Source organism: Geotrypetes seraphini, chromosome 1 (assembly GCF_902459505.1).
Source record: "Geotrypetes seraphini chromosome 1, aGeoSer1.1, whole genome shotgun sequence".
Classification (NCBI taxonomy): domain Eukaryota; kingdom Metazoa; phylum Chordata; class Amphibia; order Gymnophiona; family Dermophiidae; genus Geotrypetes; species Geotrypetes seraphini.
In genome coordinates, this window is record NC_047084.1 from 350,779,188 (window position 1) to 350,797,151 (window position 17,964).

Consider the following 17,964-nt stretch of genomic DNA (forward strand, 5'->3'; position numbering starts at 1 on the left):
AAAGTTGTAAGACAATTATGGAGGAAAAAACAAGTACTGTATTCCGAAACTGCCCTTCATCTAATCTTTCTTCCGTGCCATCCAAAAGGAAACTTCTGGAAAGGGCATTATGCCAATTTCAGTCACAAATTTCTTTGGATCTTGGCATGATAGGTTGACGCTGGGAGCAAAGACTGAAAATATCGGTCACAATTTTGCAGGTTTAGGAAGGTTCTTGCCACATTTTCGAAAACAAGGAGCTCACAACTTGTTTTCCAGGTCTGGCGGATTAGAATCGATTCCCGGATTTTTCTTGCTGTAGATTTGTTTTTAAACCCTTACCTGCCCCCTTCCCCTTTTTTATTGTATTTTGTCAGCTACTCGCTTACGAGGGGCCGCTGAAAAGTGCTCAGCCCAACCAAGAAGAGAAAGATGTGGAGCCATGAAACTTACAAGCTATTCCACACTTTTCGTTTCATGATATGAAACGAAACAAAAAGTGTGGAATAACTTCCCAAGTCTCCTGGCTCCACATCTTTCTCTCCTTGGTTGGGCTGAGCACTTTTCAGCGGCCCCTCGTATTATTACCCCAGCATACTTTTTTTCTTTAAGAATATATAACACTTGGGAGGGGGTTTTGTTTGGTTGGATCTTTTTTGTGGTTGTAGGGAGGGGGGCGGTTTTGTTTTGGAAGCTACTTTTTCACAGCGCATTCTAATTTCTGGCAACAGTGAAGCAATGGATAAGAGAATTAATTATACATTATTACTGCTCAGCCATGGCGCATCCACGTTACTAAAGAGGGCTGAATTATCCCTGCTATACAGAAACAAAGGCCGCAGTACTGAAAAGCGGGAAGAAAATTAAGGCAACATATTTTTTTTTAGGTAAAATATATATATATATATTTATTTTATTTTAATTTAATTTTTAATTCTTTATTGATTTTCTAAACTTCAAAAGTGCAATACACAAATATATATCATATAATAAGTTAATAAAATCACATTCAACTTATAAATATGCATAACCAACCATTTTCTCCTCCCCACCCCCCACCCAATAATTATTCAATAAAACACAGAAACATAGACTATCCCGATAACCCAATAATTATTGAACATTTAATAATATGGTCAGGGAGTTAATTAGTCCCATATAAACACTGCTGTATGCCGTACCACCCATGGAGACATAATAAAGTAACCGTTCAGTAAACAATAATCCCCCTTCCTCTTTAGAGACCTGCTGAAGAGACCTAAGTGCCCGGCTGTGTAGCGCGAGCGCTTCCACCTCAGTCCCGGAAGATTCTTCTTCCCCTGGAAGTGGCAGGTGCAGTAGCGCCCGGGAGCGGCATCGGAGCTCTGGGCCCTCTCTGAAGCCTGGGCTTCTTCAAAAGCCACCTAGAAGCCAAGATCTGCAGCGGAGGGATCCTCGTGTCCCGGCAGCCTGCTCCCTGCCGATTCGGTGGCTTCTCGTCCCACCCACCGGTGTTGCCGGCATCAGCTCCAGGGGCTGCTGCTTCCCCAGCCTTAATTTCTCTCCCTCCTGCAGGACCTGGTGCTGCAAGCTGAGAAACCGGGCTCAAATGTTTTTAAGTGGCTGATGGTTTATGAATGAGGAATTTAAAAAAAAACAACAACCCTTGAGCACTTCACTTTGATGATTCTTGAATAAAGGAAAGCTCTGAGATAAAAAGCCATTTTTAAGTATAGCTGTATATTATTATTTTATTTATTTATATATTCAATTTTCTATACCGTTCTCCCAGGAGAGCTCAGAACGGTTTACATGAGTTTATTCAGGTATTATTAATACTAAACTTCTTGAAGAGCCGTCAAAAGGCATTCCATCCGCAGGGGGGGGGGGGGGGGAGGTGGGGAAAGCATAAAATCTAAATCGGGGGTGAAAAATCTCTCCCATGTGCTTTTCCTGATACCGGTTCGGTTCAACGCCTCGTCAAGCCCCATTTTTGAACTGCTGATCCACTTCCATTTGTGAACTGCTATGAGTAATAGGTACGAGCGGTGAACTTTTAACCGAGCTGTCTAAAAACAAAAACAAGGTTTCCCGGAGGCAGGGATCATCATTGACCGTTAAAGGATGCTGCACGGATCTCTCTCCTAGGCACATAAAAATCAATCCCCTTTTAGGACCGAGGAAGGGTGTTTTTTTTTCTGGTGATACATGTGCAGATTGCTTATATGCATATATTTTTCATAATCTAGCGCATGCATAATTCATAGCCAGCATCAGCTGTCACATATTATATTTACACCACTCTGTTCGACTGGTTAGAGAGCCTTAGCACATTTTTGATGCCAAGAGATTGTCGTAATTTCTGTGTGATAACTGCCAATAGAAACTTAATTTTTATTTTTTGGTAAGCGAATGCTATACTTTATATATATATATATATATATATATATATACTATATAGTATATATAGTACTATATAGTATATGTAGTATGTATATATATATATATATATATATATATATATATATAGTATAGCATTCGCTTACCAAAAAAATAAAAATTAAGTTTCTATTGGCAGTTATCACACAGAAATTACGACAATCTCTTGGCATCAGAAATGTGCTAAGGCTCTCTAACCAGTATATATAAGTATATACTATATATAAGGCTCTCTAACCAGTATATATATACTATATAGTATATAGTATATATATATATACTATATATATACTATATACTTTATATATACTATACTATATATATACTATATACTTTATATATATATATATATATATATATATATATATATATGCCAGAGGAAGACCTCCTTGCATTTCCCAGCTGAGGAAAAGAAATAACAGTTTCAGGAGCTCCCCATTCATATCCTAAGCCGGGATTTAGAGAAAACCAAACCCAAAGCTATGGAGTGGAGAGATGGGGAGTAAAGTTACTCAGATATAAACACCCCGGACACAGGAAAGAGGCGGCTGTATTGATCACAACGAGTTTAGAGCTGTGTTTGATTTTGAGATTTCTGTCCTCCTAGGTGCATTGGAGATGTTTGCTGTCTCTCAAGGGATTGTAGGAATACGAGGAGTTTTCAGCAACAAATTTTTAGCCATGTCAAGAAAAGGAAAGCTCCACGCAAGTGTAAGTAAACATTATTCTTATAAAGCTGCATATAAATTAACCAAATACAAGAACATTGTAATAAAAAAGACATTCATAACAGAAATCAAATTTAAAGCTGAACTGGGGAAATTTAAAAACAAAACAAAAACACGTTTCTTATGCTTAACATGTATGAGATGATCTTCTACTGAAATCCAGACTGCATTGTGTATTAGGAAAATTATATTTTGAATTATTTGCATTTACGAATGGGGGAAATGTTGATTGGAAAACCAAAGAAGTATTGTTTATTTCTGAATATAGAAATTGGTCTCAGATTTTCATCTGTACGGCTTCTTTCATCATAAATGTTTATGTCCCAAACAGGGTTGTACAGAAGAAGAAAATGTGGAACCAGATCCTGGACTTCCAAGAGTTTAAAATGGTAAAGTTTATCACAATGTACTAAAAGTCAAACTCATTCCAACAGTGTAAGAGCAATGAGTTTGACTTTTAGTACATTGTGATAAATTGTACAATTTTAAACTCTTGGAAGTCCAGGATCTTGTTCCACATTTTCTTCTGTACAACCTGGTTTCTATAGTACCTAGGTCCATTCCTGTGGCCGGTAGGACTGTCCTGGTGACATAGATCACCCCACAGGGTTGTTCTGCATCTGGAGGATTGCGGTATGTCCCAAACAGAGACAGATCAGCTGAATTATATTAGTAGATTCATTAGTAGATTTTACTATTTAGGGGGCAATAATTAAACTGTCCCTGTTGATGAGACGGGCAAGGAGAGGCTTTTGGGGGGGGGGGGGGTTTAAACCTCTCCTGTCCTCCTTTGGCCAGTGAATGCACCGGGGGTATTACTGATTTGTTTATTGTTCCAGGCAAAGTATCCATGAAGATTTGGGCTTGGGTTTTTTTCTATGGCTACTTTTGTCCTTGGAAACATCGTCAGTAGATTTCCAAAATGTCGATGTCATTTGTTATTTCCCTGCTGTGACCTAAGCACAGCAGGGAAATAACAACTGGGGAGGTAGCAATGTGTTCTCACCGTGTGAGGCACTGCAGGGAATTTGAAGCGCAAGGTAGATGCGTTTAATTTTTGTACTGAGAGTGGCGAATTTTCAAGCAGCTCATTTCGGCAGGTGAAACACAGATTTGCCTACAGAAATAGCTGTGAATATTTTCGTCCCCATGATCTAGCTTCATAATGAGACAAAAGATTATATATTATTTTAAAGTAGGCTATATCAATATATTTTAAAGGATGACCCACATTGGGATCTCGGTGAAGGCTTGTTTTCTTTTGGTGATATTTTTAAAGCCCTCAGAAATTCTCTCATAGTACATGGGAGGCTATGACTGGCCTAGCATGACATACGGTAGATGTTTATCGGGAAGCATATAATAAACCTAGTTCAAACATAATAAATTACACCAAAATAAACATCCAGGTGGTTTGCATTGCTCTGATACCTGTTCAGGGCTACTGTGCAGCTTTGAGAGCCGTTTCAACATGCAATTAAGTCTGTAAATTGGTTTTCTCAATCTGAGTTGTTTTTTTTAAGAATATTTCAGATTGTGACATCACACAGTTTGTTAAAGAAATCTAAACAAGAAAACTAGAATGATTAACACCAGCAGAACAAAAGCCCGTCTCACACCCCCAGCTAGGTTTCCTCCCATCCACTCAACCCTTTGGGTGCCTTCTCTTTCCTAATCCAAAATAAGATAGGAGTGATCACCAGTTGCTCCTGCCCCACTAGTGCCATACTCCAAAGTGTCACTGCTTTGGGTCAGATGGCACCATTATGAAGTTTCAAGTTTCACATTAAGGTACTGGTGGGGGCTTGAATGACTGAGGATCATGCCAGTCCACTCTAACTCAAGCATAAGAACATAAGAATAGCCTTACAGGGTCAACCAATGGTACATCTAGCCCGGTATCTCGTCTTCACGGTGGCCAATCCAGGTCACTGTACCTGACAAAACCCCAAATAGTAGCAACATTCCATGCTACCGATCCAGGACAAGCAGTGGCTTCCCCCATGTCTTTCTCAATAACAGAATATGGACTTTTCCTCCAGGAACTTGTCCAAACCTTTCTTAAAGCCAGCTGCATTAACCGCTCTTACCACAACCTCTGGCAGCGCGTTCCAGAGCTTCACTATTCTCTGAGTGAAAAAAACATTTCCTCCTGTTGGTTTTAAAAGTTTGTAACTTCATCCAGTGTCCCCTAGTCTTTGTGATTTTTTTGATGGAGAGGAAACCCTGCGGATCTTTAGTAGAAGTTAAGAAAGTTGTTAATTGGTATCAAGAAGAGATGCAAATGTTTTATTTTAGAGTGTGCTAAACAAAATGAAAAAAAAAAACCGGTAAAAATGAAAGGACACTTAAAAGGCACAAAAAATATTTTGCTTGCACAGGCCTAGCTTTCAATGTCATGCTTCAAGGACATGCAGGTTTTGTACAGAACGGTAACCCACATGCTATTAGTATTAATATTTATCATACTGAAAAGAAATGAGATCTATTATAATGCATACAAGTAATTACTTTACCTAAAATTAGGCACTATTCTCTAAACTTTTTCTAATTTTAAGCATGGCTTATAGAATAGCACTTTTTTTTGGCATCAATTGTTTAGGCACCATATATAGAATTTCCCCCTACAATACGTGTTTTTCAGCGGTTTCCCTTCAAGCAGACCATTCCCAGCTGTTTCTCTTTCCTCTTCTCCCCTCCTTCAATTCCTCCATCTCTATTAATCCTCCTCCACCCCCATGACACTGAACCTGGGACAGTGGTGATTTTCCAGTATTTAATAAGCATCAGTTTTCGAAGAGGGTTGCATCAGGGGTTTTGTTTTTTTTCCTGTTTCTAAGCTGAAGCCTGCAGGTTCTTGTATTGGGAAGGAATGTATATGTGCGTGACAGATGGACGGATGGAAAGATAGCTATGATAAATTCCAGTAGGGCATCCAAACTGTAAAAGTTCACCTTTTTTATTGTCACTTTCTTTTACATATGGAAAGTAAGAAAGATTGGATTTTTTTTTTTTTTTTTGCACATACATATATTCTTCTTTTTTAAGAGTTGAAACAGTTTTTTGTATGGTTAAAGGACCTCATTTATGAGATTTATTAGCAGCGTTAATAAATGCAGTGGGCTCCGAAATCAACCTCAAGCATTGAAAAAAAAAAAATCAAATCACAAGGGAAGTCTGTAAGTGCAGTCAAAACATTATATACCATGCATACATTTGCACATGCACACAAAACATGTGCACATACATACACACATATACATATATGCATGCAAACACACATCCATACTCATAGGTACACATACAAGCTCCGTATTAGGAGGGAAGAGTGCAAACAGAGCAATGGCAAGAAGGCATAGCCCGCTGGCAAACTTTGGAGCCCCCTTCCAAATTTGTGCCCTGCATGTCTAGCACTGGTTCTGCACCCACAAAAACCGTGCACTGCCCCAAAGAACATAAAGACTCCTCTTGGTGTCAGGTCAAAAGCGCGCCGGGACAAAGGCACGCCCAGACAATTGAGCGCAGCGCGCGCCACCGTGCCGCTCTAAATTACTGTTTTTAGTGCTCCGACGGGGGGGCGTGGGGGGGAACCCCCCACTTTACTTAATAGACATCGCGCTGCGTTGTGGGGGGTGTGGGGGGTTGTAACCCCCCACATTTTACTGAAAACTTCACTTTTTCCCTGGTTTTAGGGAAAAAGTTCAGTTTACAGTAAAATGTGGAGGGTTACAAGCCCCCAAACCCTCCATAACGCCGGCGCGATGTCTATTAAGTAAACTGGGGGGGTTCCCCAACAAAACCCCCCGTCGGAGCCCCTAAAAACTGTAATTTAGAGCGGCGCGGTGGCGCACGCTGCACTCAATTGTCGGCGCGCGCTTTTGTCTTTCGCGCCGTTGTCTATGAACCCTCCTCTTAAAACAAAGGTGCTCATTTACAAACTGAGGGCTAGGGCAAAATAGCGTGGCACTGTGTTTGTTTAGGCCTGATAAAAGCCTGAACCCTAGCTGAGAATTATCCCCTTATAAACTGCCTTGATAGTATCCCTGAGAGAGGGGTATAGAAGATGTATTAAGCTAAACTGGGTTTAAAGACAGAAATAAGAGGGTCAAAACTGATAGGCAATTTTAAAGTTTGTCAATTTGTATATGAAATTTTTGTATGTAAGCTGCTTAGGCAGTATCAAATCCATACAAACTATAATTTTACATCACAGAAGTAAAATCTTGAAAATAACCTCTAAATGTAATGTTGTTGTTGTTTTTTAAAGGTATGAAAATTGCTAATAGGTAACTCACAAGGAGTGCTTGTGTTAGACTTTTGAGATAAACCAAAGCATGAGAAAAATTCCTCTGGACTGAGAAAGTTTCGGCATTTAATCTTTGTCGATTAGACCATGCCTCCTGGGCAAAAGCTGTGTTCTTAGCGAGCGATACCTCTAATAATCTGGGCCTGTATCATTTATCACTTTAAAAGCAGGCCGTGAAGTCACAGTTTACAGAGAACTCATTCCTCCTCGCCCGTTTACTGAAGACGGGTGCTGAGAGATCGAAGGTTGCAGGCTCTTGCAGAGGCAGGATGGGACGCAGCCAAATAATTCCCAGCCTAACTGGGCTCTCTCAGTTTATTCTGAGCCAGGGGTGTCAAAGTCCCTCCACGAGGGCCGCAATCCAGTCGGGTTTTCAGGATTTCCCCAATGAATATGCATGAGATCTATTAGCATACAATGAAAGCAGTGCATGCAAATAGAAAATCCATGCATATTCACTGGGAAAATCCTGAAAACCCGACTGGATCGCGGCCCTCAAGGAGGGACTTTGACACCCTTGTTCTGAGCCCTTCTGTTTCATTTTACCACTAGTTGTAAACACACGTTGAGTGAAGCTAGACAGGACAGTGCCTTCCTTCCTATCTGGTAGCAATCCAGGACTCCTTTTACCAGCTCATCGAAGGTGAATAGCTTCACTGCTCAGTCGGAGCTCCAGTGCTATTCTTTCATTGAAAACTGCAATTTTAGAAGTGCCTAATTAAAAATATATACCAAAGTACTTTTATTGTGTTTTCCACGGAGGGCTAAATTGCTATAGTAATAGCACTCCGTGGCATAGCTCACCACAAGCAGAACAGTTTGTCCTTGCCAAAAATATATATTTGTCTTGATTTATTTACCACCTTCCAGAAGAGTTTAAGGTGATGACCAATAGTAGCAAAAACTCTTTAAAAATACAAAGCACAATAACAAACATAGCATACAGGCAATAAAAGAAAGAGACAATTATAATAAACCATAAAGACAATCTGGCAATTACAATAAAAATAAATGTGAAGCACTAAAACTGCATAGGAATAGCCAATCTTAAAACATTAACATTCGGGCACATTTTACAGTGCTAGGTTTTTTTTTTAATAAGCGTTTAAATCTGAAATAATCTAATTGCAGTTTAGTGTCTCTTTTATATTTGGTCTTGTGTTGTTTTCAGCATATTTTTTCAAATTATTTTAAAGAGCTTTCCAAGGGTAAATGGGGTTTTACTTATAATTTTAAAAAACCCAAAAACAGCAACTTTAAAATGTGCCCACCTTCCCGTGCAGGGAGAAGCAGTGGCACTATAGATAGGAATAGGACAATGGGTGAGCTACATATGGGTATTTTAATTTGGAATCCACATGTGTTATTTGCCAGTGGAGAATGACACGGGGACAAATTTTTCCCCATCCTGCAGGAACTGATTTTCCCATCCCAAAGAGTTCTTTTCCTGTCCCTGCCCCATTCCTACAAACTCTATCCTCATCTGCACAAGCCTCAAACACTTTAAAATCATAAGTGTCCAAGGCTTGTGCGGTTATGCAGAGCTTACAGGTATGAGGCAGTGACAGCAACAAAACTCACGGGGGAAATTGAGTACCTGTGGGAACGGGGAAAAATCTGTCCCCGTGTCATTCTCTATTTGCCAGTACATGATGCATCTGCAACATTATGGAGAGAAAAAAAGAATCTCTGCTGCCCTGGGATTTTCAAAGAGAAACTCCACAGGGAGTCTCCTTTTGAAAATTGGTTTGCAGGCTCGCCAGTACAGATTGTGCAGGGTGGAGATGTGAGGTGGCTGTGTGAAAATAGCCCACTCCATCACCACCAGAGAGATGGTTCATGCCAACGATGATGACACTTGTATATTAGCCAGCACAGACTCTCCTCTTGTTTCAGCCAATACCTTATGCCTCAGTGTTAGAAAAGACCAGCAGAGCTAAGTGCAAATTTATTTGAATTCCATTTTAGATGATATAAACATGTTGCGGGGTTCATGCCACTCAGACTCATTCACACAGTTCCAGGAGAGAGATGAGGCAACGTGGGTGATGGTCAGAACATATAGCGCAGACGAAAGTACAAGGGCTCTTCAAAAAGTTTCTGCACTTTCACGTTTTCGTGAAAAATGATAGGAGCAGGAAAAGGTAAGAGGGTGTGTCGTAGAATGCCCTGTGAATAGTCAGGCAAGCAAAACAGGGTGATTATGTGGAAAAGTGATGTAATTTGCTTTTAAGATATTTACCTCCCCTCCCCCTTTTTTTTACAAAACCATATTGCGGTTTTTAGCGCCGGCCGTAGCAGTAACAGTTGTGATGCTCATAGAATTCTTGTGAGCATTGGAGCTGATACCTCTGTAGCCGGCACTGAAAACTGCTAAGGGTTTGTAAAAGGGGGGGGGGGGGGGGGTTTAAGAAATAGGGTTTAAGAAAATAAAAGTGCGGAAACTTTTTAAAGATTCCTTGTACATTTTGCTATTCCTGCAATCCAAAATTACAGTTATACTGTAAGAAGGCCATTCCATAAGGACCAGATTCTGTAACATAACATAACATCGTGCTTCTAGACTAGAGAATGACACGGGGGAAAAAAATCTGTCCCCATCACTGCCCCATCACCGGACTATCGTCCCCTTCACCGCCCCATCCCAGCAGCATCCACCCTTCCCTCTGGCACCCCTCGCGCTGTCCGTGCATCTCCCTCCCTCCCCCCCCCCTTACCTTCATGGCACATTTTAATGTTTCAGTCTTGTTAAAAGCCGCCAGAGTGTTCGTGCAGTTGCGTGCATGTGTGGGCGGAAGCTTCTCCACTGACGCAACTGGAAGTTGCGTCAGATGAGAAGCTTCCACCCACACACACATGCAACTGCATGTATGCGCCGGCAGCTTTCAACAAGACTGAAACCTTAAAGCGCCGCGAAGGTAAGGGGGAGGGAGGGAGATAAATAGATTCAGGTGAGTGGATAGGAAGGAGGGAGGGGGCCGCGCGCGATCGGTGACCGCACGCATTCCCTCCCTTAACTGCAGGGACAAGGCCATTCACCGCTCCACGGGGCGGTGGATGGCCTAGTCCCCGTACCTGCGGTGAGCACCTTTCCCCCCTCCACCATTTTGGCGGGTTACCCCTGGCTAGCCGCGGGTAACATCCACCGTGTCATTTTCTATTCTAGACCGCGTAACCATAAGTTCAATGCGGTTTACAAGATTATACAAAAACAACAAAAGAGACACAGTAGAACTAATTAGCCAGATATTTTGAAAATGTTTATAAGAACAAGCTGTAAGCAACAACGGTCGAAATTCTTTATCATATGATGGTGCCTGAAATGCTAGTATATGATCAATAAATTTTTTGCTTTTACAACCCTGAACGGATGGAAAAATGAACAGGGCATGTGATCTTCTATTATACTTATAAAATGCCATAAAAAAATCTATCGGCCATATAAAGTGGAACAGTACCATACATACATTATAGCAAAGACAACCCAAACTTGAGCCTCCATCGAAAGCCAGTGCAACTCACGGTAGAACAGGTGTTACATGGTCATACTTCTTCAAGCCATAGATCAACCTGACCGCCATATTCTGAATCAATCTAAGTCTGATCATATCGTTCTTAGTACTGTACTTGTCAAATAGACACTGTTGCGGTAATCAAGAAGACTCAACCAGAAGTTTAAAAACTGAAAATTCAAAATACGGTCTTATGGTACTCAACTTCCATAAAGTATAATAGCCCTTTTGTACCACAACATTTATCTGTTTTTTCATGGCCAGATGCTGATCAAGAACAACTCCCAATATTTTAATCGCTGGTTGAATTATATTCAGAGTTGAGTCTATACTGATTGATGGTTCATGGGAAATTTTTTGCAGTGATGCAACAAAGAACTTAGTTTTATCATGATTTAATTTAAGCTTAAATTCCTGCATCCATGAATCCAGCAATTTCAGTACAGACTCAATCATATGTGTAATATGGGACAAAGCTTTGGTATAAGAGATAATGATGGTAATATCATCATCACAGCTGAACAGCTTTAAGGCCAAATTACTCAAATGAAGATCCAAGGAGGACAAATACACGTTGAATAGTGTTGGAGAAAGTGGGGAGCCCTGAGGGACTCCATACGGATTTTTCCAAATATTGGAAAACTGATTATTAAACTTAACCTGGTAAAGTCTAGATTCTAGAAATGCTTTAACCATGAGAGAACATTGCCTTGTAATCCTAAAACGTCTAAACAGGCCAATAACTTGGTGTGGTCCACCAAGTCAAAGGCGCTACTCAGATTAAACTGAAGAACCAAGGCATTACTGCCCTTACTCAGTAAACTATTTAGATGGTCTAAACAGTGTAGCCAACACTGTTTCATTACTGAAATGGGATTTAAAGCCCAACTGAGAATCGTGAAGTAAAGAGTTTTCAAGGTACTTTGATAGCTGAATTTGGACCAAACCCTCCATGATTTTTACAAAAAAGGGAATTGATGCAACCGGTCTATAATTAGATGGTAATGAAATAGATTCTTTACTGTTTTTAGTTATTGGAGTAATGATTATATTGCCTTCCTCATGTGGGAACTTTCCTGTTTCCAAAGAATTAGATAGCCACTCTAATAGTTTCAATTTGAAACTTAAAGGTGCGGCTACCATAAGGTCTGAAGGACAGGAATCTAATATGCAATATGATTTTGCATATTTATGAAATAATTTAGAAAAATCATTCCAGTTCGGACTTTCGAATGTGGACCAATGTAAATCTGCCTGGACCTCATCTTCATTCATACTTAAATAGGAATCAAAGTTCCTTAAGCAAGGTATGCATGAAGATCTCAGATGCAAAACCTTGGAGCTAAAGAAATTCGCTAAATCATTTGATGTAGGTCAGGGGTGCCCAATACGTCGATCGCGATCGACCGGTCGATCACTCAAGCAACCCCAGTCGTTTGCAGAGCCAGGTTCCCTTCCCTTCTGTTTTTTCCCCTCCTGACTGGCCCGCCTCTTGAAGAACGCAGGCCAATCAAAAGTCAGCTCGTTCAGTCCCCGCCTCCCTCCAGGCCTCCCAGGCTGCTGCTGCTGGTGGAGGAGGAAGAGGAGTCCTCGGTGCAGAGCAGGCAGCAGAGGGGTGTAACGCGCTCTCGTCCTTCTGGCGATGGATGTGCTTGAAGGAGCGGGGAAGGGAGTCGGGTTTAGGTAGCAATCGGGAGGGGTGCTGGTCATGGAGCCGCTGGCTGGGGACATGTTGATGTAGTCCGCACAGGGCAGCTTGCCCTCATTGCTCTCCACGGAGAGTTTGGGGTTGGCCCATATCTTGCTGTAGCCGTTGGGCGAGCAGCTGCCGCTGGGCGACATCCGGCTTTCTCCCTGGCCTCCCTGTACTTTAGCAATTCTTGCAGATTGCCATTGGCCTCAGGAGCTGCCGCGGTCCCGCCCCTCCTCTGAGCCAGAGGCAGGATCGGGGCAGCGATCCTCTCTGCAGGCTGCTCCCTGCAGGAATTAGGTAAATGGATGTGGGAGGGCAGGGAGGAACACACAGGGCTTCCGGGGAGCGGGGTGGTCAGGGGCAGGCTTTCAAGGGGTAGTGCAGGCCTTCAGGGGTGAATGTGCAGGCCGTCAGGGGGGAATGTGCAGGCCTTTGGGGGGGTGCAGACCTTCAGGGGGACAGGCAGGCCTTCAAGGGGTGCAAGCCTTCAGGGCCCTGGTGTAGAAATACACGGACGGAGGGAGGGAGGGAGGGAAGGGGGGTTCAAAGAGACGTGCATATGCCGAACTTGGGGGGGGAAGAATTAATGGGTCTAAAAACAGAGGAATGGGAGAGAGTTGGTGGATTTAGGAGGGAAGGAACAGAAAGGGAGAGTAGTTGGACACAAGGGATGGTGTGGAGGGGGGGAAAGAGATAATGGATAGGAGGGTAGTTGGGAAAAGAAAGGGAGAGATGGTGGACCCTGGGGTGGTGGGGAAGGAGGGAGAGATGTCGATGAAAGGGTAGTTGAGAAGGGTGGATCTGTGGATGGAGATGAAAAAAAGGAAAGATGCCAGACTTCCAGGGGAGGGAAGGGAAATGGAAGGGGAGGATAGAGATAGAAGATGGATGGTTAGCACAGAGAAAGAAAAAAGAAGGAGACCATGGCAAGCAAGTTATCAGAAGACAACCAGAGCCTGGGACCAACAAGATTTGAATATTGTCCAGACAACAAAGGTAGGAAAAATGATTTTATTTTCAATTTAGTGATCAAAATGTGGCCATTTTGAGAATTTATATCTGCTGTCTATATTTTGCACTGTGGCCCCCTTTTACTAAACCGCAATAGCGGTTTTTAGCGCAGGGAGCCTGAGAGCAGCGCAGGGCATTCAGCGCAGCTCCCTGCACTAAAAACTGCTATTGCAGTTTAGTAAAAAGGGAGGGGGTATATTTATCTATTTTTGTATGGTTGTTACTGAAGTGACATTGCATAAAGTCATCTGCCTTGATCTCTTTGAAAAAAACGCCAGAATATAAATGATAATTAACATTTTCTCTGCGTACAGTGTGCTTTGTGGGTTTTTTTAATTTTATTGTTGGTAGATCATTTTGACTTGGTCATTTTAAAAGTAGCTCACAAGCCCAAAAAGTGTGGGTACCTCTGATGTAGGTAGAGACGACCATAAAGATTGTTTGTTTTAGGTCATATTGAATACATTATTGACTAATTGAAATAGGGTTGTTTTTTTTACGTCGGTGCTAGTATTACCTACTTTTGCTGAGTAGAAAGCTTTTCGTTTCTCCCTTAACAGTAGTTTATAATTTCTAACTTCCTTCCGCCATTTTTCTTTATCCATAACTGATTTTGATTTTAGCCATTTTCTCTCAAAACGATGCACTGTTTTTTTCATCCCCAATAATTCTGAATCATACCATTTTTTAGAATCATCAGCTCGTCTCTTAATTACATGTTTGGGGCAATTTCATCTAGAATAGTAGTGCGAGAATTTTTCCAAACTAGTGGAAATTCATAAATGGTGCCTTCTGGTGGTAATTCTACCCGTTTCTAAAATTCAATTGGATTAGGTGATTTTCTAATTAGAATTTCTTGTTTTTGCAACTTTGGTTTTAAATTATATGTCTTGGTCCATCCCAGAGAAAAATAATAAATGAAATGGTCTGACCATGGTGTTGGTACCTTCCTTTAACAAAATTTTAGAAGTAAATTCCGATTTAGTAGCAAATGATACCAGGTCAAGATGATGACCTCCTACATGAGTCTATGAAAATTATGGAAGAGAGTCATCGAGCAAAGACAAAAAAGCTGTAAAATCGGCTACGTCCTGATCTGATTCCACTTCCAAATGGAGATTAACGTCACCCAACAATAAACAATGTGAAGTCACAAGTGAATTATTCAAAATAAATTCATAAAAGTACTCTTTAGCCCGAGCCCAGGCACCTGTACATCTGTTCTATTAAGAGTGCAGGAAATAATTTCTAAGTTGTTTATTGTCAGTGAATCCTGCACTTTAAAATTAAAATCTTCTTGTAATATGAGAGCAATTCCTCCACCTCTTTTTTCCTTACGGCAAAGGGGGATAATTTTATAATGAGGTGGAAGTAGATCATTAATGACAGGATCATCATTCAAAATAAGCCAGGTTTCAGAAATGAATACAGAGGTTAAGTTCTGATCTATTATCCATTCCTTAATAATCCGAGCTTTACCTCTAATAGATCTTGCATTTACATAAGCACAATTAATATTAATTAACTCATCTGATGAAAAAAACTTGTAAATTCTTTACAAAAACTGATCTCAATACTCGCTCTCTTTTAGGAAACATTCTTGAGTGCCTATGAGAGGTTGTATAAATCTTAATTGGATAAGATGGAAACTGTAATTGACACCTAAAAAACATAGGCAGCCCATTAGGCGCCTTTCTCATGTCAGTCGCACTTTAGATGCCAGTTACAGAATCACGCTTAGCAGTGCCTAACTTAAAACTTAGGCGCCTGTAATGTAGGCCAGGGATTTATAGGCCTACATTATAGGTGTCTAAGTCCTTTAGAGAATTATGCACAGCAGTTCCTAAGTCACTTTCCACCCCTAAGCACATCTACTTTGGTATTAGGAGCCGCTAGGCCCCATGCAATAGGTGCCTATCTTTTGTAGAATCAAGCCTAAGAAGATAGGCGTCAATGTCCCAATTTATTTACTTTTTTCAATTATGAGTTTGCTGATTCTATAACAGGGCACCTACATTTAAGTGCCTAGAGGGTACCAATGTGGTAAGTGGCGTAGTAAGGGTGAGTGGCGCCCAGGGCGCTGGTGTACCACCCCTGCCCCCTTCCCTTTCCCTATACCTTTTTAACTTCTCTGGCATGAGCAGCATGTCCGCTCATCCTTTGACATCACTTTCTAGGTGCAGGTTCCCAAAGTGATGTCAGAGAGAGCGCCAATGCCAACTCGGGCAGCAACCTTGCACCGAGAAAGTAAAAAAAAAAAAAAGGTACGGGGGAAGGCAAGGGGCATGAAAACGCGGCAAGGAGAAGAGTGGGGGGGGGGAATGGAGAGGAGGAGAGGTGCCGCGCCCTTATGAAGACTGTGCCCAGGGCAGACTGCCCCTCCCCCGCCCCCTCTTACTACATCACTTAATGTGGTGCCTATTCTATAAAGGAAAGCAGGTGCCTATTTTACTTTATAGAATCTAATGTAACAGGTGAGACTCGTACCTTTCTGTAATTTAGGTGCGAGCCCTTTTGCCAGCCATAGAAGTGGCACAAAGGCTCGTACCTAAACTCTGGAGACAGAGATAAACATGTAACTTGTAGTAATAAGTGTGAATCCCACCCATGATCGGTGCAGACTTCGCCCATGTGTACACCTACTTGTAAAACATGCGATATGTAAGATATGGTTACAAATAGAAGTGAGGTATAAACCATATACAGTCAAACCTTGGTTTGCAAGTAATGCGATTTGAGAGTGTTTTGCAAGACGAGCAAAACATTCAGGCAAATCTTGCCTCGCAAACCAAGTGTTGACTCGATATGCGAGGCATCGCCCCTGAGAACCGGCATTGCCTCTCTCCCCCCGCCCCCCGCGAACCGGCATCACCCCCGCCCGCCCAAACCCTTACCACGATCGGGCACCGACACGCAGCACCAACCCACAGGACATGCCAGTGCCCAAAGAGCCTGCTGCCTGCCGCTGATTCCCCTGGGCCTTGAGCATCTGCACATGGTCAAGGCCTTTTGGCTCACGCTGGCTCTGAGATTCTAATGAGACACCGAGAATCTCAGAATCTTGGAGAGAGCGGGAGCCAGAAGGCCTTGAGCATGCGCAGATGCTCAAGGCCTAGCAGAATCAGTGGCAGGCTCTTTGGGCACCGGCATGTCCTCTGGGTTGGTGCTGCGTGCCGATGCCCAATGACGGTAAGGGTTTGGGCGGGCAGGGGGGTGATGCTGGTTCACGGGGGGTGATGCCAGTTCTCAGGGGTGGGCAAAGCCAGTTCCCAGGGGTGGGGTGGAAGCACGCCAGTGGCCTCGTGGGGGGGGGTGTCTTTTTGGGTTGTGGAAAGAATCATGTGAGTTTCCCTTACTTTCTATGGGGAAACTCGCTTTGATATACGAGCACTTTGGTTTACGAGCATGCTTCTGGAACGAATTATGCTTGCAAACCAAGGTTCCATTGTATGGTTCTATCTTAGACTCTTATAATAGGTCATCAGATGTGCTTTCCGTTTATGATACCTTTTGATCCATGGAAATGTATGCACAGCTCGGGCAATGATTTAATGAACTTTAGTTGTTACCTAGCACTCCTTATTGACCCAATTTTCCATGCTTTATTTCTACATTTTCTTCATACATTTCTTTTCTGCGTTTTATATATATGCTTTCATACTACATTTTATTACTAATTGTTATCAAAAATTCTCATTTCACAAGTGTACTAAAAAGCACTTATCTTGCACACTCAGGTTTACTAGGTCGGCTGGGGACTTTTCCTCCAACTAGTTTCGCCCTGTTGCGAAATATGTAAGATATGTGCATATTTGTAGAGTAGCGCTTAGGCAGAATTTGGGCACTTACATAAAGATTCAGTGTGTAAATGTTAGTGCCCACTTTATATATATTTTCTTTTTTCTTTTTCTTTTTTTAATTCTTTATTTGAATTTTTAAAATAAACAACATTGTGCTTAACAGGCAACATACGATATTAAAACATCCAATATTTCTATTAGTAATCTTAATAAGTCAAAAAGGTATTACAGAGATAAGTCCATTTTCCTATTGGATCAATAATATAACAAAAAAAGAAGAAACCCATACTTTTTTTTTAAACATAGTCCTCAATATAGGAGGAGACAGAGAAAGAAATTCTTCCAGGAAAGATCACATATTAGAAATTTAAAAAGAAATTAAGTGAAAACCAATGGCTATAATAATAGACTTGAGTTATACCGAAAATCACTATGGTGCAAAAGAAACTCCTTTTCCTTCTAAAAAGAAACGTAATTGATGCGAATCATAAAAAATATATCTATTGTTTTGAAATAC

General features: G+C 41.6%; 1 protein-coding gene across 2 annotated transcripts in view; it reads left to right on the forward strand.

Annotated features, from left to right (window-relative positions):
• Positions 1 to 17,964, forward strand: part of FGF5 (fibroblast growth factor 5) — a 72,125-nt gene that overhangs the window by 1,142 nt on the left and 53,019 nt on the right. The window contains exon 2 of one of the 2 annotated variants that reach the window (XM_033941900.1): positions 3,005 to 3,108. In XM_033941900.1, the coding sequence (XP_033797791.1) occupies positions 3,005 to 3,108 (104 nt within the window). Of the gene's footprint in view, positions 1 to 3,003; positions 3,109 to 17,964 lie in introns of those variants that run through there. The other variant, XM_033941982.1, reaches the window with a different exon arrangement.